Source organism: Phaenicophaeus curvirostris, chromosome 21 (assembly GCF_032191515.1).
Source record: "Phaenicophaeus curvirostris isolate KB17595 chromosome 21, BPBGC_Pcur_1.0, whole genome shotgun sequence".
Taxonomy (NCBI): domain Eukaryota; kingdom Metazoa; phylum Chordata; class Aves; order Cuculiformes; family Cuculidae; genus Phaenicophaeus; species Phaenicophaeus curvirostris.
Window position 1 is genome coordinate 2,416,670 of NC_091412.1, and position 22,993 is coordinate 2,439,662.

General features: G+C 48.1%; 1 protein-coding gene across 4 annotated transcripts in view; it reads left to right on the forward strand.

Annotated features, from left to right (window-relative positions):
• CLIP2 (CAP-Gly domain containing linker protein 2) overlaps window positions 1–21,414 on the forward strand; it is an 84,241-nt gene extending 62,827 nt beyond the window's left edge. For 3 of the 4 annotated variants that reach the window (XM_069873934.1, XM_069873935.1, XM_069873936.1), the window contains exons 9-17: window positions 4,225–4,329; window positions 5,682–6,626; window positions 8,797–8,854; window positions 10,863–10,946; window positions 11,373–11,529; window positions 12,043–12,202; window positions 12,771–12,956; window positions 16,524–16,586; window positions 17,218–21,414. In XM_069873934.1, the coding sequence (XP_069730035.1) occupies window positions 4,225–4,329; window positions 5,682–6,626; window positions 8,797–8,854; window positions 10,863–10,946; window positions 11,373–11,529; window positions 12,043–12,202; window positions 12,771–12,956; window positions 16,524–16,586; window positions 17,218–17,229 (1,770 nt within the window). In that variant the 3' untranslated portion in view covers window positions 17,230–21,414. The remainder of the gene's footprint in view (window positions 1–4,224; window positions 4,330–5,681; window positions 6,627–8,796; window positions 8,855–10,862; window positions 10,947–11,372; window positions 11,530–12,042; window positions 12,203–12,770; window positions 12,957–16,523; window positions 16,587–17,217) is intronic. The other variant, XM_069873937.1, reaches the window with a different exon arrangement.
• Window positions 21,415–22,993: the final 1,579 nt, after the last annotated feature.

Consider the following 22,993-nt stretch of genomic DNA (forward strand, 5'->3'; position numbering starts at 1 on the left):
TGTCGTTCACATCAATAAAAGTCCAGGAAAATGGGGAAAGTAGGCAATGGAATACGGTGTTTTCACCCTCTTGGCATAAACCTCTCCTCTTTATCCAGGAGCTGAAGCAGAGTAATGTTTGAAAGAGTATAAACCACCAGTGCACTGAGAGCAGACTTTTTTTGCTAAAGGACAGCAAGTGCAGTTTCTGCCTAGTTTGGGGAGTACAGTCAGGTTTCTGTTGAATCCTGAGCTTAAGTGACAGGTTCCCCTAGTGCTTTAGAGAAGGGTGATTGATCTGTCACTGTCTTTGAGAGCAGTGAATTATCCCTGTGTAAGCTCTAAATGTTTAAGCCTGGCTGCAGAGTAATGGCAGTGGGACCAGCATTAGCTAGCAGGTACGTTTAGATATAACTGAAAAAACCACTTGCTAAACCTACTGTGACGTAAGTGCTCCTAGAACTGCAGGTCCCAAACTAAGGATAGATCTGATTTTCATTTGGGGCTGGGAAGGGGTGGCTTTGCAAATGAGGATGTGGTCAAGCTTCCTGCAGGCTGCCAGGGTCCTGTCCCCACTTCCCTGCTTTGACAGGACAAGAGGGAATGGTCTCAAGCTCCGCCAGGGCAGGTTCAGGCCTGACATTAGAAAAAAATATTTCATGGAAAGGATCGTTGGGCACTGCAGCAGGCTGCCCAGGGAGGTGGTGGAGTCACCTTCCCTGGAAGGGTTTAAAAGATGGGTGGATGAGGTGCTGAGGGACATGGTTTAGTGATTGATAGGAATAGTTGGACTTGATGATTCAGTGGGTCCTTTCCAACCTAGTGATTCTATGATTCCCCACTTGTCTGTACTGAAGAACAAGGAAGAGTCATGGAGCAGCCTGGTTTCCTGCAATCCAGATAACTGGCTTTGTTCCCGTGTGGGTCCAACAGCAGTGACAGCACAGATGCTGTCAGAGGGCTTTATGGTCAGTTCTTACCTTCTGTCCGGTCTAATTTGGGTGCTCGGACTGCATGATTGAGCCACTGGAGTTAATTCTCACCTTTTTTGCTTTGTTGGGGAGACGGGATTTCCAGAAGGAAGGAATTCACTTAAAGAACAAAAACTCTTCCATAGGGAATCAGGGGGATAAGTGCTCTTTCATGTAGCAGTATTTCCTATAAAATGATTGTTCCTAATATTCTTCAGCTAAAATCACAACAAAGTCTACCAGTGGCTGCTAGCACAGCCCTTCGCCCCCCTAGCTAGGGTTCAACTAACCACCCAGATACCAAAAGCAAATCCCTTGCTCGTGATATGTAGTTGTTGAACAAAACTGAGGCTCTTGGGTGTCAAGCGTGGCAGGGAACATCCCTAGAAGCTCTTTGACCAAAGAAATCAATGTGTCTGAAGCCTGGAGTTACAGGTCTGGGTTTTGCACTTGGGATAAAGAAAGAGGAGCTGCGGGTTTAGCCTTAAAATGTAGTTGCAAATTAACCCATTTTTGATTGTGATTGGCAATAGTGATGCTGTGGCGCCTTAGAAGCAATTGCAGGAAAACAGAACCTTTTAGGAATGGCTTTTTGTGGTGGAAGGTTGTTATAGGAAATGTTGACCGCTTCAAGGAACTCTCTCATGCTAGTCTCCTGGAACCCACCTCATGCCTTGAACACCAGTGCGGAGTCAGTTTGTAATTGATGAGTAGTTATTTAAGGCTAATAGCAAAATGTAACTCGAAAATTCAGAGCTGAACTTCCTCAAAGAGCAGGAAAACCTTAGATTTGAGGCTCTTGATGGCAAAATGTTTTGCATAGAATAAGAAAAACCACAGGAGCTGATGCAAATTTTAAGTGAAACTTTTATTTAAAGGCTGTAAACTATTGATCTTTCTTCCCTGATTATTTGTTTTCTCTATTTTCATTTGTTTTTCCAGACATGGAGAATAGCAGGATTGGTAGATACTGAGCAAGCTTGGCTGGGAACTTGATTGTCAACCTCAGAGGCTTGAGAGGGCTTCTTTGGGAGATACAGAGATTAGGTTTGTAGCAGGTCAGCACCGTCAGGTAGCCAAGATCTGACCTGCTGCCACCAGCAAAGGTGATTTCAAAAGTTTGTGTTGCTGAAGTTTTCCTTGGGGATTTTGAGCTTGTGGAAAATGAAGAAAAATCATTAGTATCAATGGAATAATTATCCCTTTAAATAAAATCGAGCCTGGAGCTCGATGTGGATCTTTGAGATTTGCAGAGTGGGAGAAGTCACTCAGGACAAAACTAAATATTTTTATTCTTCATATTAAGATGCATTCATCCAGCTTTTGCACTTTGGTGGCATTCTTTGGGGGGTTTGGTAATGTTTGGGGTTTTGAGACCACAAATTGTTCCCCCTTTTCTGGGATCGAACAGAACACATTGAATAGTAGTCAGAATATATCTGGCAGTTGAGATCTCAACCATCTATGAATACATGTGTAATGATACCTTTCAAGCCATAAATATAGATTTTTACAAGTGTCAGTTTTGTACACAACTAACTAGAACTTGTTTTATTGTTGGAAAGGGCAAAAAATCCCTAAAAACAATAGAGAGAGGGAAGCAAATAACCATATGGAAAATGAAGGACAGAAAATGAGGGTTAAATAGAAATGGTTCTGATCAGGTTTGTTTGGGTTTTGATAGTTTAAAGGAAGATGCTGGGTTTGTAAGCTAAAAATTGTGAAGGACAGAGACTGCATGCATTAACTCATGTCTCCTCTGCTCTTTTATTTATGGGAAATTTTACATGCTATTGCAGTAGCAGAAGAATCCTGAGGTTTGCCACCAAGCACAGCTACGTGGCACTTCGGCTTTAAAGGTGAAGGACGCCAAAGTGATGCCCTGGGTTACTGTGCCTGGATGTGGCAGGCTACATAAACTGCTTCTGCTTAGTTTCTTCATCTGCTTCAAAAACAAAGAAAGCAGAAGCTAGCAAAAAAAATATAGCTCTGCTTTGTATACAAGGCTGTTAGAGTCTTAGAGTGCAAAAAATTGCTCTGGAATTCATAGTGGTCCTATTCAAACCAAAAATCGTTGACTTTATATAACAACGGCTTGGTATCTAAGTTTCTTTGGAATTCTGCCCCTGTACTCTGTTCTCATGGGGTCCCATCTGGATCCTTGTGTTCAGTTCTGGAGCCCTCAGCACGGGGAGGATGTGGATCTGTTGGAGAGAGTCCAGAGGAGGCCACAGAGATGATGCGAGGGCTGGAGAACCTCCTGTACGAGGCCAGGCTGAGAGAGTTGGGGTTGTTCAGCCTGGAGAAGAGAAGGCTGCAGGGAGACCTTAGAGCAGCTTCCAGGGCTGAAAGGGGCTCCAGGAAAGCTGGGGAGGGGCTCTGGATCAGGGAGGGCAGGGAGAGGATGAGGGGGGATGGTTTTGAGCTGCAAGAGGGGAGATTGGGATTAGATCTGAGGGAGAAATGTTTTTCTGTGAGGGTGGGGAGGCCCTGGCCCAGGTTGCCCAGAGCAGTGGTGGCTGCCCCATCCCTGGAGGGGTTCAAGGCCAGGTTGGATGGGGCTTGGAGCCCCTGATCCAGTGGGAGGTGTCCCTGCCCATGGCAGGGGTGGAACTGGATGGGCTCTAAGGTCCCTTTCAACCCAAACCATTCTATGATTTTATTCTGTAGTTCTTTCATTTGCTTTCAGTGCAGAGTATTTTTGGGTTTAGCAACATGTAGCGTACAATCTGACCTGCTTTTCTCCCCCCTACCTAGTTCAAGCTGTCTCCTGAGCAAAAGAGGATGGGAACTTCCAACTCTTTTTTTTTTCAGGCTACCTTGTGATTCTTCTTGAGGGTAGATGTGTAGAATCATGGCAAGGTTTTGCATTCTCTGATGTGGTGCAAGGGTCTGGTACGGGTGGTCTGCAGCAGTGGGAGCTTTGTGGTTTAGGAAATGCCTTTGGGTTAGTCTTGATGCAGGAAAACAATGAAGCAGCTTTCTACTGCAGAGGGAAGTTTTCCCATCACAAATTCTGTGTTTTTGTGAATTGCCACTATGAGTACCATGTAAAACCCCATAGTGACTGTTTTCTGTTTGGTTGGATTTCTCCTGCTTGTTTGGATCTTTATTCTCCTCCTGTTGTGAACTGCCTTTCCTTGTCTTGTACACTGAAGATGATGTTGCAGCCTTCTCTTTCCCTCTCTTTCCCTCTCTTTCTCTCTCTCTCCTCCTCTCTCTCCCTTCCCCCTTGTCCCATCTCCACTCTTCTTTTTTCCCTCTGTGTGACCAGACTCAGACGCAGTTGGAGCATGCCCGCATACGGGAGCTCGAGCAGAGCCTGCTGTTTGAGAAGGCACAGGCTGAAAAACTCCTCAGAGAATTAGAGGACACCAGGGTAATGGACCCCCACTGCCCTGCCTGCAGACCAGCGTGCTTGCCCCCTGCGTTGATGCTCATGATGCCTTGCTTTGAGTTTCTTTTGTTGGGTTTTGGGGGTTGATTGTTTTTTGGCTTGAATTTAGACTTCCCTGATTTCTTTTGTTTGGTTTTCATTTGCTCTCTCTCCTGGAAATGGTAGTATGATATAATTTCTAGCTTTGCTTCTTGCGTGGGGCTTCGTTTCTCAGATTGAGTTTGCTTCTCTGCCCCATGCCACCATTTGACACACGAGCTCTTCACAATTCATCGTTTGATTAACATGCCCGATTAATATCTGCACCTTGCACAATTCATTCTGCCTCCAGGCTCCCCAGGCTGTAATGGGAAATAACATTGCTTAGCAAAACAAAATAAAGCTTTCCCTTTGTCCCTCTGCCCAGCTGTGGGAGCTGCCGCCTGAAATGGAAGGTCCTGGTGAGTGCAAGGTGGATCCTTGGCCACGTCTGCAACAGGACAGGCTGCCCAGATGAACAATAAATCTGATCCTAAAAGCAGCTGATGTGGGAAGGGTTTTTCCATGCCGCTGTGGTGTGGGAAATCAGTGAACTTGCCTGTAGTGAGCTTGCTTCTCACCAGTGGGTTTGTTAGAGCTGTAGAAAACACAAACGGGAGGTTCTCCAAAACCTGTGCCTGGCGGGTAGTTCAGGCCCCTTAGGTTAAATTCAGGTCATAAGACATTGATCCATAGCCCTTATGCTCGATGTTAACCATGGCCAGATTTATTGTCTTGCATCCTCTAGCCTTCTATGGGTTTTTACTTTGCTAATAAACTCTAATCTGTATTCCTGTAAAAATCCTTTTTCCTTTTTACACCAGGGCATAAAAATGACGATGCAGAAGAGAAGTCTGTGGGCTGAGGATTGCTGAGCAATAAAGGAAACATGATCTGCTTCATGCTGGTTTCAGTGCTTGTGATGTTCCTGCATGTGCAGTCACTTTTCCTCTGTGCATCATCTGGCAAGATGCCTGGTGGGGAAATCGAATTCCCTTCCAGGACATTATTTTTATAAACCACTGTTGCTCTCTAGCGAATGGCAAGGGTTGTTCCAAAGATGTGTGTTTCTCTGTGGAAAACGAGGGGGTCGTATTAGAAAAAGCAAATTGTGATTGACCCAAAGACATCACTGTTAGAACTGGTGATGGTTACCCTGGTGCAAAACTGTACCCAGATCAGAAGGTGCTGGGTGTTCCTTTCCTGTTTATTTGAAGTTTGACTCATGTACTTTGGATTTGCTTCCACTGGAGCGCACTTGAAAAAAGGGAGGCTGAGAGGTAGGGACTGACTTTGTCTTCTCTGTCATATTGCAGTTAACCACGGTAGCTGAGAAGTCCAGAATCCTGCAGCTGGAGGAGGAGCTGAGCCTCACGCGCAGTGAGGTGGACGAGCTTCGTCAGTGCCTCAGGAGCTCGCACCAAGCGGAGACCCCTGAGCATAACCTTGGCTTGCAGTCAGAGGCTCTTCGTCTACGAGATCAACTGCTGTCTGCCAACAAGGAGCACCAGAAGGAGAGCAGCCAGCTAAAGGAGAAGTACGAGAAGACGTTAAAGAAGTACCAGCAGGAGATGGAGAAGCTGAAAGCTGTCAATGAGAAGTATTCGCAGGAAATAGTTGACTTAAAGCATAAAGTTCAGCAAGCCACCAATGAGAACATGGGTCTCATGGACAACTGGAAGTCCAAGTTGGACACGTTAGCATCTGACCACCAGAAATCTCTGGAGGACCTCAAAGCCACGTTGAACACAGGCCCTGACACCCAACACAAGGAGATAGTGGAACTGAAGGCAGTGGTGGAGAGTATAAAGATGGAGCACCAGCTTGAGTTGGAGAACCTGAAAGCAAAGCATGACATTGAGACAGCTGTTCATATAAAGGAGAAAGAGAGCCTCAAACTGAAGTTGCAGGAGGCTGTGGATGAAGTGGAAAAATGCAACAGCAACTGGAAAATGCAACTGGAAACCAAAAGCAATCAGCATCTTCTTGAGCTCCAAGATGTGAAGGACAAGTGTCGAGATGCTGAGCTGAGGGTGCACGAACTGGAGAAACTTCATGCTGAATATAAAGATCAGACAGAAGCAATAGCTTTCTTGAAAGAGCAGATATCTTTGGCTGAGAAGAAGATGTTGGACTATGAAACATTGCAGAAAACAGAAGCTCAGAGCAAACAGGAGATCCACAAATTGCAGGAAAAAGTGCTTGTCTTAGAGAACAAGCTGCAGTCCATGGAGGCCCTGCATCCTTCTCAGCACGCAAACGTATGGCTTCTGGGTCATTCTGCTTGTTTGTTATCACTCTTGGTAACCCCTCCTAGGAGTAGCCCTCAGCTGCTGCCTTGTGCAGTTTTCTGAGGTCTTGAAGTATCTGGATGTTTTTACATTCCATTGACAGAGTGGAGAAACCGCGCAGTAGAGCTGTTGTCCTCCAAGGAGCTGCAGCAGCCGTAGTGTATTGTTGAGTGAGGCCCCGCAGGGGTAGGGGTGAGGTGGAAGAAAAGACATGGCCCATGCACGTAGCTTGCTCAGCACATGCAACATGGTTTGAGAGCCTCAGGGGGCTGAGTTGATGAGATTGGGTGGGAGGCGCCTGCCAGCAATGCAGTGGAGGCAATGGGAAGCCTTGCAGCACGTGTTGGAGACACGGGGAAGTGTTGACTTTGAGGATTATAGTGGAGGAGCTACTGCCAAGGGTCAGGATGACGTGAGGCTGGGCAAATAAAATGCCAATTGAAAGCAAGTCCTGAGCCTCCCAGGGAAGGGTAGGAAAGAAAAGGGTAATTACAGAGTAGATTAGATCTTAGGAAATAAATGAGATCTTAGGGAGAAATGTTTTGCTGTGAGGGCGGGGAGGCCCTGGCCCAGGTTGCCCAGAGCAGTTGTGGCTGCCCCATCCCTGGAGGGGTTCAAGGCCAGGCTGGATGGGGCTTGGAGCCCCTGATCCAGTGGGAGGTGTCCCTGCCCATGGCAGGGGTGGGACTGGCTGGGCTTTAAGGTCCCTTCCAACCCAAACCATTCCATGATGCTTTGATTTGCCAATGTGAACAGCCCCACTGCAATGAGTTTGTACCTCTAGGCAGCAAAGTAAAGCCCGTGAATTACTGTTGGCCAAGGCAAGAGCTTCATGCTTGCAAAAAGGCACCATCAACAGGAGAGGAGAAGCAAAAGCCTGAGGAGGAGTTTACAGCATTGCTGGTGTTTCAAGGGTTGCTCAACACGTTTCATCCAGTAAAGACGGTTGTGAACAATTAGTACAGTCAGGGCCCTGGGAAAAGTGGGTTGTTATTACAACGTGTCATATATTGTAGACAATATCCCAACAGGAATGGATGTAAAAGGAGAAGCTGGAGCTTTTTTCCAGAGCCCTTTAACTAAATGAGAGGGCTCTGGGGGATATTGGTATTGGATTAGAACCAAGGAGTCTTGAAATAATTATTTTAACTCTAGTGTCGATCAAAATCAAGAAAATATGGGAAGAAATGCGTGGCTGAAAGCTTTTTGAGTGTCACAGGACAACTTCTGTTTGTAAATGCCTCTGCTGATTTAGTGTGACTGCAGCACGAACCATCCAAATGTTTTGAACGAGCTGCTTTGTGACCATTTTTCCTAGACCTGCAAGTGAGAACCACAACTGCGCTTCCAAAGAGCAGTTCAGTAGTTTTGTAGCACCAGGAGTGCATCAGGCAGCCTATTCCCTCTTCGGGTGCGCTCCTGCTTCTCTTCAAGACGTACCCTGCAGCCCAACTTGAGCTCCTGGGGACTGGCCTTGGGGCTTTTGGTGGTGGTGGCCACAGCTGCTTGGTCTGGGGTGTGTGCTGAGATCCCAGGGCTGAATTGGGACTCTTGCAATGGAAAGGTCGGCCATCAGCTCTACAGCCCCTGGCTTTGCATTGCAGGATGGGGAAAAGGCAGATTCCTCTCTATGGATGAGCATTGCTTTTTATTATGTATTCATTCTCTTATAATTATGAATTTTGTCAACATGTTATTACTGGTTTTATAACTTTGGGCACAGTCACATTCTTCAGAAGATGAGGGGCTTGTCTGATAGGTCTCAAGTTGAATGCTAAAGAGCATTTGCACCCGGATGTTTGTCGTGGTTAACCACAGGAGACTTGATCACCAGGAGAGCAGCTCTTCCATTGCTCTGTGTGTGTGTACACTGGAACCAGATTGGGAGAAAACCTGTTGTCATCTCCTGGGTGAACCTGGATGATTGCCACCCATGGGTGCTCTTACTGGTTAACCCTTAGTGCCCAGCTGTAAGGGGTGACTCCTCAACACTCCTTGTTTCCCCCTTTGGAAGGATGTAAACCATGGAACCGTGGCTACTGGATTCTTCTGCTTTGAACAGGGCTTTGTGGTTGTGAATTTGCTTGGAATATTTGGGTACATATTTGGGTTTATGTCTCATATTTTACATTTATTTCAGATGATTGAAACTAATGATATTTCAGAAGAGAAGATAAAGATGAAGCAGACTATGGAAGGTAGGAAGTGGTATTGTTTTTTTCTTGTGGAACCTGTGGCTTATGTGCTTTCCTTTCCTCTAACTTTTTGCTCTTGCAGCAAGGGCTGTGTGAAAGTGGCTTAGGAAACCTTTTTATCTCTCAGATTTGGCTGGATGGCTTTTGTTATCTGGCTTTTCCCTCCAGCTCTAATCTGGCTGAACATATGCAGGGGTGGATGTTTTCACTCGTGTTACACACTCACGAGGCAGATGGTGCAGGTTGGAGACAGATCTGGCAAAATGGGCACACGTCCCATCAATGATTCTTACAGCAGGTAAAATCCAGACATTAAATGCAGTTTGTTCATGGGAGAGGACTGATAATGGTAGATATTGATGCTACTGGCTTAAAATAATGGGGTTTGTTCTTTTTTAAGCTTACTATAAATCAAATTCATCCTTTTAACAAAGTGCAGAATTTATGTGCTCAGAAAATTAGCTTTGAAAGTAAATTGTGCTCAGACCCCCTCACAAAGAGGGTAAGTGAGCAACAGCAGATCTGGAAAGAGTGGAGCTGGCTGGCCAAGATGGGTTTTGTTGGGAATGATGTCCTACCACACTGCATGGCATCCACTTTCGGGTGTCTGGGAAGGATTTAGGGCTCTTCCAAGACATGTAAGGTGCTTCCAGATCACATCTTCCCTGGCTTATTCCCTGGAGCCTCATAAGCCTTCATTCTTTCTTAGGGATGGGTTTTTAGCAGGAAACATTATCAGTGTACACCATAAAGGTGATTTCTGAAGAACTCACTGTCTCTTCTCTGGTCAAATGGCATTTGGCTTACGAGGGCATCGCTTTGGCTCAGCTATCCACCTCTAAGGAGTCTGGTCTCTGCAAAGCCCTTGTGAAAGCCCTACTGAGAGCATACCAATCCAGACAGAGGTTACCAAGAACTTTCACAGGCTTAAACTTCATATAATAGACTTTTTTTGTGTGTAATTTGAGCATCCCTCCAGCTATCTGTGCATTCAGACAGGTATTTTGTCCCATTCCATCTACTCTCGGTGCTAGCTGGGCACAGTCAGTCGGCGTTGTCACTGTCTTTGTGGATACAGGATTATATGTCTTACACCAAATTGTACGGTGACTGACAGGGAATTCCTGCTGAGTGAGGGCAGAGCGTAGCTCACTGCTGCTTTTAAAGTGGCCACTCAGGCCACCGCGTGGTGTTTCCACATTGAATAGGGCTGTGAAGATGATCTGAGCTTCCAGTCCTGAAAGGGGCTCCAGGAAAGCTGGGGAGGGAATTTTTACAAGGGGATGGACTGATAGGACAAGGGGGAATGGCTTTAAATTGGAAGGGGGAAGATTTAGAGTAGATATTAGGAAGAAATTCTTCACGATGAGGGTGGGGAGGCCCTGGAACAGGTTGCCCAGAGCAGTGGTGGCTGCCCCATCCCTGGAGGGGTTCAAGGCCAGGTTGGATGGGGCTTGGAGCCCCTGATCCAGTGGGAAGTGTCCCTGCCCATGGCAGGAGTGGGAACTGGATGGGCTTTGAGTTCCCTTTCAACCCAAATCATTCTATGATTCTATGTAAGTCTTAAAGAGATGTGTTAAAACAACCAGCTCAGACTTGAGCTGCAAAAGCATCATACTTGAAATCTACAGCTCTGAGCATGGAAACGCATCAGTTCCAGAAAACGCATCTTTTAAAACACTCGCTACTTTTTACTGTGGGAGATAGCTCAAAGAAACGTACCTGAAAGTTCCTTTTTTTGTTTTTTTTATTGATGTTTTATTCCCTTTTCCCACTCTCCTCTTTGAAGTTGCTTTCTCAAACCTGTCCTAGCTGTGTGTCCTGCCTCCTTATGCCTGGATGGTGATGAGATGCAGTGAGAAACACCCATTTTCTGTCTCCTGCTGCATCTCTGCCGAAGGAAGGTGTCCCCACCATGCCCTGTTGCATCCCAACCCATGATCACTGTTGTGATTTATACAAAACATTTTCCAAGCTTCTAACCTTTGTCTTTTCTTTTTGTTCTCCACAGACCTCCAGGACAAGCTGAGTAAAAGAGACAAAGAGGTGTCATCGCTGGTGTCCCAGACTGAAACTCTAAGGGCCCAAGTAAGTGGTAAGTTTCCCTAATCCAGTGGGAACTAGGTGTTTCCCTGCTCGTCCTCGTACTGTTGTTTAACAAGAGCCCAGGTGTTGAAAAGGGCAGGTATAAAACATGATCCTGCCTGTCTCTTAGTGAATATTGTCAGTAAAAATCTGTTCACGAGTTCCAGTCTATTCTCAAGAGTTGAACAAAAGCCCTAAAGAAGATATTTATATCCTCTGAGAAGAGAAGTTTAGGTTCACTGAATGTCAAAAGCCAACAGAAGCAGAAGTGGAACTGGGTGTGTTGTTTCTGAGATCTCCCGTTAAACAGGGCCGGATCCAGAGATATCCAGTTCTGTGCTGTTAGGAGGGGGAATTGGGAAAAGGCAGAAAGCAGGAATGTAAGTAAAGCATTAAATGACCTTTCTTTTCTCCCTGTATCCTCTGCTTCTCGTAGCTTTGGAAAATAAGAGCAAAACAGCAGAAAAGAAGGCTGATACAGCGTTAAAAGAAAAGAAGAGGCTGGAAGGTGAACTGGAAGCCTTGACAAAGAAAACGCATGATGCTTCAGGGCAGCTGGTCCTGATTAGCCAGGAGCTACTCAAGAAAGAAAGGTCAGTCTGCAGTTCTGAAGGTTGGAGCTGGAGACCTGAGGGCTCTTTGTGCGTTTGTTCAAGGTGCTGTGATTTACCTCTAGAAGAATGGAAGGTGCCACCACCACCATTCACCAGAGGTTGAATTGCTGAAGCCCCCAGCAGCTTTTATGTTCTTTTAAAGATGCTCGTGTAAATGTGGTTAAAATTAGGGGCTGCGAATTATCAATTTCACTGCTTGCCAGGAGCTGCACGACAGCTCAGTGCCCATGGAGATGCTGAATGAAGTCACCTCTGAGGTAGCTAAGCTGGCTGCTGCCCTGCTCTGAAACAGAGCCCTGTGCAGGTCCCAGGGGCTTTAAAGCTGGCACAGTGGGCAGGGCAGGAGATCTGAAGCTCCTGATGTGTTAGGAGTTGGATCAGGTTTTCTTACTGGTGTCTCTTTGGATCTAGAAAGGTGGGAGGGAGCATGACTGCAGTGCCGATGGTGTGACATGAGGGAATGTCTTCACCTTCTCATGCTGCTTCTTCCAGGAGCCTGAACGAGCTGAGAGCTTTGTTACTGGAGGCAAACCGGCATTCGCCTGGGCCAGAGCGGGACTTGAGTCGGGAGGTGCACAAAGCTGAGTGGCGGCTGAAGGAACAGAAGCTCAAAGATGACATCAAGGGGCTGCGAGAGAAACTGATTGTGCTGGTGAGGGCACCAAAACCCCTCCTGGCCTTGGCCTGAGGAGGTCTCTGTGCTGCCCATGAGGGGTTCTAGCCCTTCACCCTTACTGCGAGTCTTCGTGCTTGTTTTTGTGCTACTGAGCATCTGCTGGAAACTTCCTTGGCGGCGCCTGTGAGCTGTGGCCTGGCTTAGCAGCATCTCATTAAGCAGCAAAAGTGTCCAGCTGTCCTTCTGCAGCGTTTTTTTGTTCCCATGGCTAAATAGGACAAAAATTTGTGGGAGAAGCTGAAGGTCGGTCAGCTACCTCACATTGTTTTACAGATTCTCTGATCTAGGTGTAAGCAATGTCCTCTAATTCCTGTGTACGTCAGTGTCCTCCAGTGGTTGAAATGTGAATAATTTATTTGAACACTGCTGGAAACAAATTGGAGCTGCTGCCGGCAGCACTCGATATGATTGCTGTGCTCTGACCCCATCTGCTGTTGAAATCAAAACATGGTTATATCAGTTGTTATGGATTTCTGCTTTGCTTGGCTTCTGTAGTTGTTGCTTTTAATCTGATGTGCTTCTATTTTACCTTTTATTGTAAAAGGACAAGGAAAAATCGGTAACGGATCAGAGACGATACTCCCTGATCGACCCCTCGTCAGAGTCTGAAGTGATCCGGCTGCAGCACCGGCTGGTCACCACGGAGGACGTGCTGCGCAATGCACTGGAGCAGGGCCACCAGATGGAGAAGCTCATGGAAGCGATGAGGCTCTCCTCGGAGAAAACACAGGTAGAGCATCAGCAATCATTTCTCTGGTCGCTCAGCTGTCTGCAGTTATTTCTCTTGAGGAATCTGAGAGAGTTGGAGTTGTTCAGCCTGGAGAAGAGCCTTAGAGCAGCTTCCAGTACCTGTAGGGGGCCTACAAGAAAGCTGAGGAGGGACTTTTTACAAGGGCATGGAGTGACAGGGTGAGGGGAAATTACTTTAAATTGGAAGGGGGAAGATTAGGCATTAGGAAGAAATTCTGCATGATGAGAGTGGTGAGGCCCTGGCCCAGGTTGCCCAGAGAAGTCGTGGCTGTTTGATCCCTGGAGGTGTTCAAGGCCAGGCTGGATGGGGCTTTGAGCAATCCGATCCAGTAGGAGGTGTCCCTGCCTGTGGCCAGGGGGGTTGGGACTGGATGATCTTTAATGTCCCATCCAATCCAAACCATTCCATGATTCTATGATCCTTTCCTGTGCTTTGAGGGTGCAGCATTCGGCTGAGTCCCCTTCCCTCTGCTGGGAACAGCCCAGCAAGACTTTGGTCTGTCAAATGTGGCTTAAAACTAGGAAAAGCCTTGCTAGCTGGATCCTTTTGAGTTCTGCAAGAATGGTTGCTAAACGTGGTATTCCGGGGAAAGTTGCAGTGTGAGTAAGTTTTCAATGATGTGTTGCTGCAAATCTTTGCAGTACATACACTTTATAATACGAAAGTTGAGGGTTCTGCCATCTCTGTTCCTTGAGAGGATTATTTCTTTGCAGTTCAAAAGCACAAACTTCGGAGGTGACAGGGAAAATGTTTTCCATTTCTCTAACCAGTTCCTGGAGGCATCTCAGTATCTGATCTAGGTTTGCTGATGGACCATGGATGTTCCCATTCCAGCTGCTATCTTCTCTTCCTGACTTCTGGTCTCCCCTTGTTTCTTCTGACCAAAGCAAAGTTGCTTCTGCTGTCTGTCTTGCATCCTTCTTGTGAAAACAAGGGCTGCAAAGAGCTTGACTCTCCCCATCTGGCTTTCTCAGTTCTGTACCTCTGGTGTCTGAGCCCTGACTGATTCCTTCTGTGAGCTGACCTGTCCCTTGTGCCAAGCTTTGTGTCTCAAGACCTCTTTCACTCTTCTAGCTGTGTTTTCTCTTCTCTTTGCAGGCAGGTCATGGCTTTCAAACCGCAGATGCACCAGTGCTCCTCTTGTACTTGCTCGTGTGTGTGTTTAAATTCTTAGCTGAGAAATGTCTTCCTCTTGCAGAAATGAGCTACAGTTCACATCTAAGCAGATTCCCTAGGACAGAACAAGCCAGTAGACACAGGGAATGGGCAGAGAGCTTGTTTTCCCTGGTGCAGATGCAGATACGTTGTGGTAGGTGATCTGGGGGTTTCAAGTCTTCTCCCTTGACACTGTGTTCTGCACAGTTTTCAGATAGACCAAATAGCTGTTTGCGTTGCAGTACTCGCAGGGAGGCAACCAGGAGGAGGGTGCATGATAAAACTGCTGCCCTGAGAGCTCTGCTGGTTCAGCTGAGCATCTGTGCATTGCAGACAGCCTCTTTTTATATCCTTGGCACCAGACAGGGCACCTCTAGTCATGATGACAAACTTGTGGCTGTCCAAGATGTCCTATAATCCTGTCGGTACCTCCAGAGTAACTTCAACTTCTGCTATAATTGCTGTGTGTCAAGTGGAAATGCATCACGACGACCTCATCTGTTGGAAACTGAGGGGTGGGGAAAGTCATTCTATTTGCTTTAATGCTAAGTCCTTGAGAAAAGAAAATCTTCCCTTTTGCATTCCTGTCTCCAGAGGTGGTACTGGTGGTAATTATTTCTTCACCGAGTGTAGAAAATACCTAATCTTACATCAAGTGAGTGGGAATGGACCTTATGAGGTCAGTTAATCTATCACTGCTATTACTTTGATACTGTCATGCTTAAGGAATCTTAGTGATATGACAAGATAGCATTATGCCTTTAACTACACACCGTGGTACTGAGAGGCAGACGGGGGATTATTGCAGGAAGCTAGGCTTCAAACTTCTATTGATGCCAGGCTTTTAAAGTGCCTAGTTACAGGGAAGTCTGGATCAAAGCTCCCTAGTTTCAGTATGGTATCTGTTCATCCTTCCCCTTGTGAAGGGAGTTGCTAACCAGGGACTGTCAGGCTGAGCCTGAGGACATTGCTGGCCTGAAGAGATCCTGGTGTGATAATTAGGGAGTTGATGGTGCTTCCCCAGCAGCCACATTTCTGCTGTAACCCATTCTACACTGCTTTCTGACCTCTTGTCTCCTCTTGGACAGCCTTGGCATCGCTCTCCCTTTGTCTGTAAAGCCTGCACTTTGTAGCACGCTCGGGAAGGAAATCTCAGACTACCACGAGCTGTTTTCCCTTTGTGGGCTCGTTCAGCCACCGCGCTCTGCAGTCTTGATGTGTGTGGCCCATCTGGCCTGGCTGTTAGATGAGATGCAGGAGCTAAGATTGCTGTGTCTTCATCTTGTTGTTGAGTAATTGCTGCTTTGCTCTTTCCATGCCTGCAGCTGCAATATGTTTGTCCTCTAGTAGAAGATCTTTGCCTTTGCCATGTCTTGGGAGACCCTAATCTCTCAGCTTTGCGGGAGAAGACAAAGATTTGACACTCAAACATTTTCTTCAAGAATTTGCATTGACTGCTCTGGGAGCCTTGATTTAATTCCAAGTGAATTACACCACTTTGTGTTCATTATCGTGACTGTGTACTGAGACCAAATTTCAGACCTAATTCCTGGTATCTGGTAGGTGCTTAGCACACCCCATCTGAGCACTACAGGGAGATTTGAATCTCTACCTGGTTTTCCTGCCTAAACCAAAACTTTGTCCCATGCGGTTGATTATTCACCTTCACAGTCACACTGAGGGTGGAAGCTGGGTAGCTAGGACTCCTCTAATCGTAAGTTTTAAGCCTTTGCAGTCTTGTCTCCCCATACTGTCTGGTTTGCTGCCATCAGCATTTCAACAACTGTGAATGTGATTACCAAGAGATGCAACTGGCATCTGGCAGGCTGTCTCCAGGCTGAGCCTTTCTTCTCTTGTTTGTGCTGGTTCTGCTGTCGTTTTGAAGCTGAAGGGCTCCATATTATCCCTGCTGAAGAAACATTATAAACGTTTAAAAGTTCTTGTGCTTTCTAAAGATAGAACAGCCTGTCCTGGCTGCCACACTTGTCCCTGGAGACGGGAAATGGCAAATGTCCTCTTCACTGCCGGGATTTTCACTGTGCTGTGTTCTCCAGCTCACGCTGCCCTCAGCTCAGGGTTTGTTTATCAGGATTTAAGAGTCAAAAGCGAAGAGCAGATCTGTCTGGAAGGAACTTGAGGTGGTTTGTAGCTAGGAAGGATGTGATCCAGCATGGAGGGGTTGAGCCAGGATGCAGAGGGCAAGAAGCTCCTTGGCAAAAGCGGGGTGTAAAGTGGCTGCTAAGGAAAGGAGGTGGCAGTCTTGGTGGACTTCGGCCTTTGGAGGCAAACCACAAGGCTCTGTGTTCCCCCTTCAGTAAGAAATGTTGGACTTGATGATCCTGAAGGTCTTTTCCAACCTTGTGATTCTGTGAAATGTCCATTCTGTTGCAGACTGTTGGAAATTCTGGGTCTGCTAACGGGATTCACCAGCAGGATAAGTCCCACAAGCAAGAGGTAAGTTATAAACAGAACGTGGTTTAAAACGGCGACTGTTTGATGTGATTTCTTGCCTGCCGTACTGGGGACAGCTCTTGGTCAAGCTTTGCTGGCTGAACTGTCTCCGTCCATGTCATTCCTGCAGCAAAAGTGAGGGGCTTTGCACAACTCCAGTTCCCCAGCATGGTGGGTGCCTCACCTTACCATTAAAATCACTTGAAACCAAAGCATTCTATGATTCTATTAATGGTTTTAAACTACGGGAAAGTAGATTTAGGCTGGATATAAAGATGACATTTTTTTACCAGTAGGATGGTGAAACACTGGCCCAGGTTGCCCGGGAAGGTAGTGGAGTCCCCATCCCTGGAAACCTTCGAGGTCAGGTTGGATGGGGCTCTGAGCAACCTGATCTGGTTGGAGATGTCCCTGCTTCTGCCAGGGGGGTTGGACTGGATGACCTGTAAAGGTCCCTTCCAACCCAAAGCATTCAATGATTCTAAGCCATCAGGAAGATGCTAGTGAGGTGCAGAGCAGTGGGTCAGGACGTGGCAGGCCTGGTAGTATTGCACTCCAAGCTTCAGTTTCCCCTTCTGTATAAAAACTACTGTACTTGCCCTCGTTTTGCCTAACAAGCTTTCTTTTTCTTCAGGAGAATCTCTGATAGAGAAGAGGTGAAGAGGATCATTTCACACCAGTATCAGCTCCTGTGCACAGTCAGGAAAAACAATACCCCATCTGGCTTTAGCACCTCCAAAAGACTACACAGTATTTTCACTTTAAAGCAGGACAATATTTATAATATACTAACTGATGTAATCAGGACAATCCTGGAGCCCAGTTTTCCAAGACAGCCATTGTTCCAGGAGGGAGCAGAAAGATCTCCTTGGGTTTGGTTTTCTAACCTGTATTGGTTTTAACTGTGGAATTTGGATTGCTTGGGCTGCCCTTGTCCCACCAGCTGGATGACCCTTGCCCCGAGTGGTGGCTGAAGTGGCAGCGAGTCCTGGTGACCCCACAGGAGCTGCGAAGGGTTTTGCTCGTGGTGGTCAACTCCAAAGCGTGTGCCCAGAGGCTGTGTGCTTCCCACGTGGTCTGTCCCTTCCCTTTCACCCAGCCTAGTGTCTCAAAGACCTGCACGAGAGAGCAAAACCTGCCTGGTTGACTGTTCATGCTGGCACGTGTAGGCTGAGGAAGACAGGGTGTGGGGAAGTGTTTCCCTCCTTGCCTTGTGGAAGACATCGCAGTTCTAGAGCACGGAGGCTGCACTTAGTACTTGTATCATAGCATGTCACGGGGAATAATCTGATTTTAGAGGGCTATTTATTTCGTTTCTCACCCATTGCTGTTTGGGGAAGGAGCTGTGGTGGCTCCAAGTTTGGGGCAGGCTCACCTCGCTCACGTTGTCCTTTCTTCCTGCAGAGAGATCGCTGAGCAGAACCTCCTGTGCCCTGGGCCACAGCCAGGCTGCCCAACCTGGTCCCCTTAATGGGCGTGTGTTTTATTGGGTCTTTTTTGAGCTAAAGACTCCACAGATGCCTGGATCTCAACATTGCTGGCCTGAAGGGCTCCACGCTGGCTGCAGTCAGTGTGGACAGATGCCTTGAGGAGATGGTTCCTTCCTTGCCTGTTGAACTTAACAGCTGATTGGGGCTTGCCTGGCAATTCTCCAGAGCTGTCCTTGGAAATGAGGAAACTAAGGTGCTGCTGTGAGAATTCACACAGTAGTGGCTCTCTGTACTTGGTGGGTACACCGGTTCTCTGCATGATCCCAGTATGAACATTTGGATCAGGAGGAATCCCAGAATGGAGCCAACACAGCTCTTGTATCCATACACAGCAATGCAGGTCCAGGCGAGGGTCTTGTTCCTTCTTCTGAAGGCCTTCCTCTTGTCTCTAACTTTGCACCACAGCTCCCAAGGGATATTAAGGTGGAGGAAGGGGATAATGTGCTGTTGAGAGAGAGTCTGGTTCAGACTCCCTGTTTGGTACCACAGGGAAGATTCACAGCAATATTTTACCAGATTTGCCCTGGTGCCCAGCTCCTCCAGTCTTTGGAAACTCTTGTGTTATGATGGGGCGTCTGGAAAAGACAAGAAAGAAGAGACCATTGAGAGAGGAGATCTGAGCCAGGCTGCAGGGAGGTGAACTTCAAGGCATGTCAGCTTCATTGCTTTCTGCCCTGATTTCCTACAAAGTTGTTTCTTTTTCTTAGTGGGTTACCAGGCTCTTCCTTGAATAACGGGCAGCTAGAAGCAACCTGGGAAAGGCTTGGGCTTCCTGGCTGCAACTCTGCCACAAGGATGTTGCTGAGCCTGGGCTACAGTACAGTGCTGGATCTTGTCACTTAATGCAGGATTGGTGACCTCTCCCTTTGTTGAAAGGGAAGATGAGAAAAGAAAGTGGCTTCAGAGGCATAAAGCAGGTCAGAAAACACAGCTTAAGTCTGGCCCATGGCAGGAGGAGGCCAAGTGTGAGATCTAGTTGGCTGGAAATTATTCAAGTGGATCCCATCCTGCCTTGTAGAAGTGTTTAATCAACTCTTGCTAATGACCAGGAAGATTACTACATCTCTGACTAGCTCTGGGACTTCCCAAGGGATCATAGGGGTGGTCTCCAAAATCTTTCTGGTTGGTGGATTCATCTCCTAAGTGCTTTAGGAGATCCCAGAGGGAGCGTTCATTGTTGCAACCCGTGGCAGTGAACACTGCACTGGGAGCTGCTGCTTTTAGGAATTTAGGGCTGATGTGCCCCAAAGCGCTCCAGTTGGCTGGGTGGTCTCTGAAGTCACCTCTGCAGCTCCTTTTGGAGTGAGTGGAGCTAACACTGAGTGCTTCCTGCAGTGCTGCCTGTCTCCAAGCCCAGGGCTTCCTGGCCACCTGCAGGTGGGAGAGCCCTTTCTGGTTTGTGACTTATAAGTCTTCTAGTGACTTGTGACCAGCTGCCTTCATCTACAGAGGAAAGATACCTGCATTTCCCACCTCCCTGGATGAACCTTTGGCTGCACAGGGTGGAATCCCCCAGGAGTCATTATGGAGACCATGTATTTGGCTCTGTTTAAGAGATCCAAAGTTGTCAGGGTGGCAGTGGTTCAGGCTGGAGGAGTCTCTGGCTCCTGATTCCTCCCTGGGACCATCGCCTGCGAGTGGCTCAGACCTGTGGCTCTTCCTGGTTGACTCAGATGAGAGCACAGATGGGTAACAGGAGGTTTAAAGTCGGTGGTGTGGTCTTCTCTGGCTGTAAATAGTTGTGCTGCTCCTTAAGGATCAGCCAGGAGCTGATGACACTTCCTGGCTTTCTGTGGAGGCTGTGTGGTATTTGTGTAGCAGAAGGGTGAAGCCAGGTCCCCTGTGTCCCCACCACCCGTGGGATGCAGATCTGTGGGAGCTGCTCCTCAGACAGGACTGTGCAGCATCGAGAGGAAGCGCCATCAGATGCATCCTACGTGTTTCAGCTCAGCCCTGTAGGAAGTTGCCTGGAAGAGTTTGCCCACCAGCCATGTCTTCTCTCTCCAAACTGGCAAAGGCTTCCTGAGGGCACCCGCCTCCAGCTGCCCCTCTGAGGTTGTAGAGACCAACTAGGGACAAACTTGGAAAGGACAAGGAGGAGATTCCCCAGCCCCTCTATTTATTTGTAAGTTTAATTGCTATTTTTACCTATGTGGTGGTGTATAAAGTTACTTGATGATATTTGGTCCTACTGGCTTAGGTTTGGGGGGGAGGTTCTCAAGGGCATTGGAGCAGTGATGCACCCATCTCCTGTTGTTGGTCAGGGACTGGTTCCTATTTGTGCCTTCGCTCCCTTTCAGCCTCGCTCTTCCCTTGATCCCCCCTAGCTGGTACGAGGCGCTGCCTTCTCCCCAGACCCTCTCTGGCTCGTGTGTGTCGTGCTGGTTTTGCAGCTGCAGCATTGATGCCTCAGCACCAGTGCAGGGGGGGGAGCAGGAGGCAGCCGTGCATGTGCTCAGCGCCCTGCTGGAGCCCAGAGGAGCACTCAGCGCCCTGCTGGAGCCCAGAGGAGCACTCAGCACCCCAGGAAGGACTGGTACCCCGGTTGTGAGACCGTCCCTCCCAGCCAGCTGCGTTACCCCAACAGTTAGTGATGCTTCGCTGCTGAAAGCCAAGACGTTACCCAACAAAGAGTCTTTAAAGCGGAGGCTCCTCCGTGTTTAGTGATTTCTTCTCTAAGACCAAAGGGAAAAGGATCAGTCTGGGTTGGCGATTTCAGCTTTATCCCTCCTACAGCATCCAGAGAGCTGGAGCAAGGGCAGCACCGCGCTGGGGCCATGCTGAACAACCCAAGTCCCCAGCCAAGGCTTTCCAGCACTTGCCCAGCCGCCAGCGGCTCCTCCGCCTTGCAGTAGAGATGCATGAGGGTTTCATTGAAACAAAACGATGCAAATGACACTGTAAAATCCTTAACAAAAAATCCAGTACTCATTGTTTGGCAGCTTTAGCAGCTCGGCACTATCTTGTAGGGAATTATTAACACACTAAGATCCTATAGGCCTCATGTAAGTCACCAGAATAAAGCCGATACTAGATGTATAAATGGATGATAACCTTTTACCCGTACGGTATGTATTACAATTTTGTAGCTTAGTCATTTTTTGGCTATCAGATTTTGTTAGTATGATATAAAAAAAGACAAAAAAAAAAAAGGTTTGACTGCTAATGTCTATTTTGTTATTTGATTCATTTTATTCCTCCCTCTGTACAAAACCTGTACAAATCTCAGTCTGTGTAACTACGACAGAAGTGTATTCCTGTACCATCCACCCCTGTCCTGGCTTGCTGGTGTGGTGAGCTCGTTACTAAACAATAAAATCTGTGGCTGAAGTTGGGCCCCTGGGGGTGCGTGAAGGGTGTTGGGCAGTGCTCAAGCCGTGCTGTGATGGAAATGGCTGGGGGTGAGGGGGGCTTTCCCTTTGCAGCTCAGATGTGAAAATTTGGCAAGTCCGAGCGGAAGCCGAGACCTGGAGCCGTCAGCGTTTGGGCTCTGCCCAGAGCAGGGTTTGCAAACGGCTGAGAGGAGCCACCCTGGGGTGCGATGCACGGGGAGCTGGCAATGGTGTTTGCTCTTCCACAGCCTTCGCTGGCCATGAGGACAATCGTCACCTCCTTTCAGGGCTGCTCTCCCTTCCTGCTGCTGTCAGGTACCTCCTGAGCCACAGACTGATGGTGCTGTTGGTTCACCCATGAGTATTTTCCCTCTGTTACCCTCCCTGTTCCCTCTCCATGCATCCACGATACCCGAGGAGGAGGAGAGGATTGTCACTGCTGTGCTTGTCACTGCTGTGCTGAATGCCCCTCCCCTCATGAGCTTGGCACCTGCTCACTTGAGCAGGGCCACCTGGACTTTACAGGGGCAAAGTGGTTGGGTCATCTCCATCCCTTCAGCTCCTTCCTGCAGGGAATTGGATCGCTGTGGATTGTCCCAGAGCGGAGTTGCGTTGCTGCTGGATCAGCGCCCGCCTCCAGCCCCACATGCAGGTCTGGGTAAGTACGAGGACTCAGCCCTGGTGTTTTTGCAGGCCACGGCTCGAGCCCCAGCACCACGCAGGTACGTGGCCAGGCACGTGCACCATGCAGGTGGAAGAAGAGGTTGTCAATAACATTCTCAAAGCCGAGCAGGATCTCCTGGTTCCTCGGCGTCTAGGCCCTGTTGGGCAGGAGTTGGAATTTACTCCAAGCTTTGGTGCTTTTTGGTTTTCATGGTGCAGCCACGACCTCTCTGCTCTCCTTGTTTCATTGCCAAACCAGCCACATTCACACGCGCATGACTGCACAGGGTGCAGAGACACCTCGAGCCTCTTCCAAAAGCTCCCCCTCCACCCTAAGAGTGGAAAGCAGAGAGGCTGCCTGCAGACCAGCTCCGTGTTGGTGCCACTTCCACATCAGGCAAGGAGTGAGAGTCACATATTTCTTAAGCGAACGTCCGGAGCAAGCTCTGGAGAGAGTCCAGAGAAGAGCAACGAAGCTGGTGAAGGGGCTGCAGAACAGGCCTTATGAGGAACGGCTGAGAGAGCTGGGGGTGTTTAGCCTGGAGAAGAGGAGGCTGAGGGGAGACCTCATTGCTCTCTACAACTACCTGAAAGGAGGTTGTGGAGAGGAGGGAGCTGGGCTCTTCTCCCAAGGGACAGGGGACAGGACAAGAGGAAATGGCCTCAAGCTCCACCAGGGGAGGTTCAGGCTGGACATTAGGAACAAATTTTTCACAGAAAGGGTCATTGGGCACTGGCAGAGGCTGCCCAGGGAGGGAGTTGAGTCACCTTCCCTGGAGGGGTTTAAGGGATGAGTGGACAAGGTGCTGAGGGACATGGTTTAGTGATTGAGGGGAATGGTTGGACTCGATGATCCAGTGGGTCTTTTCCAACCTGGTGATTCTATGATTCCATGGCATCTGCTTCTGCCATGGGCTTCGCTGTC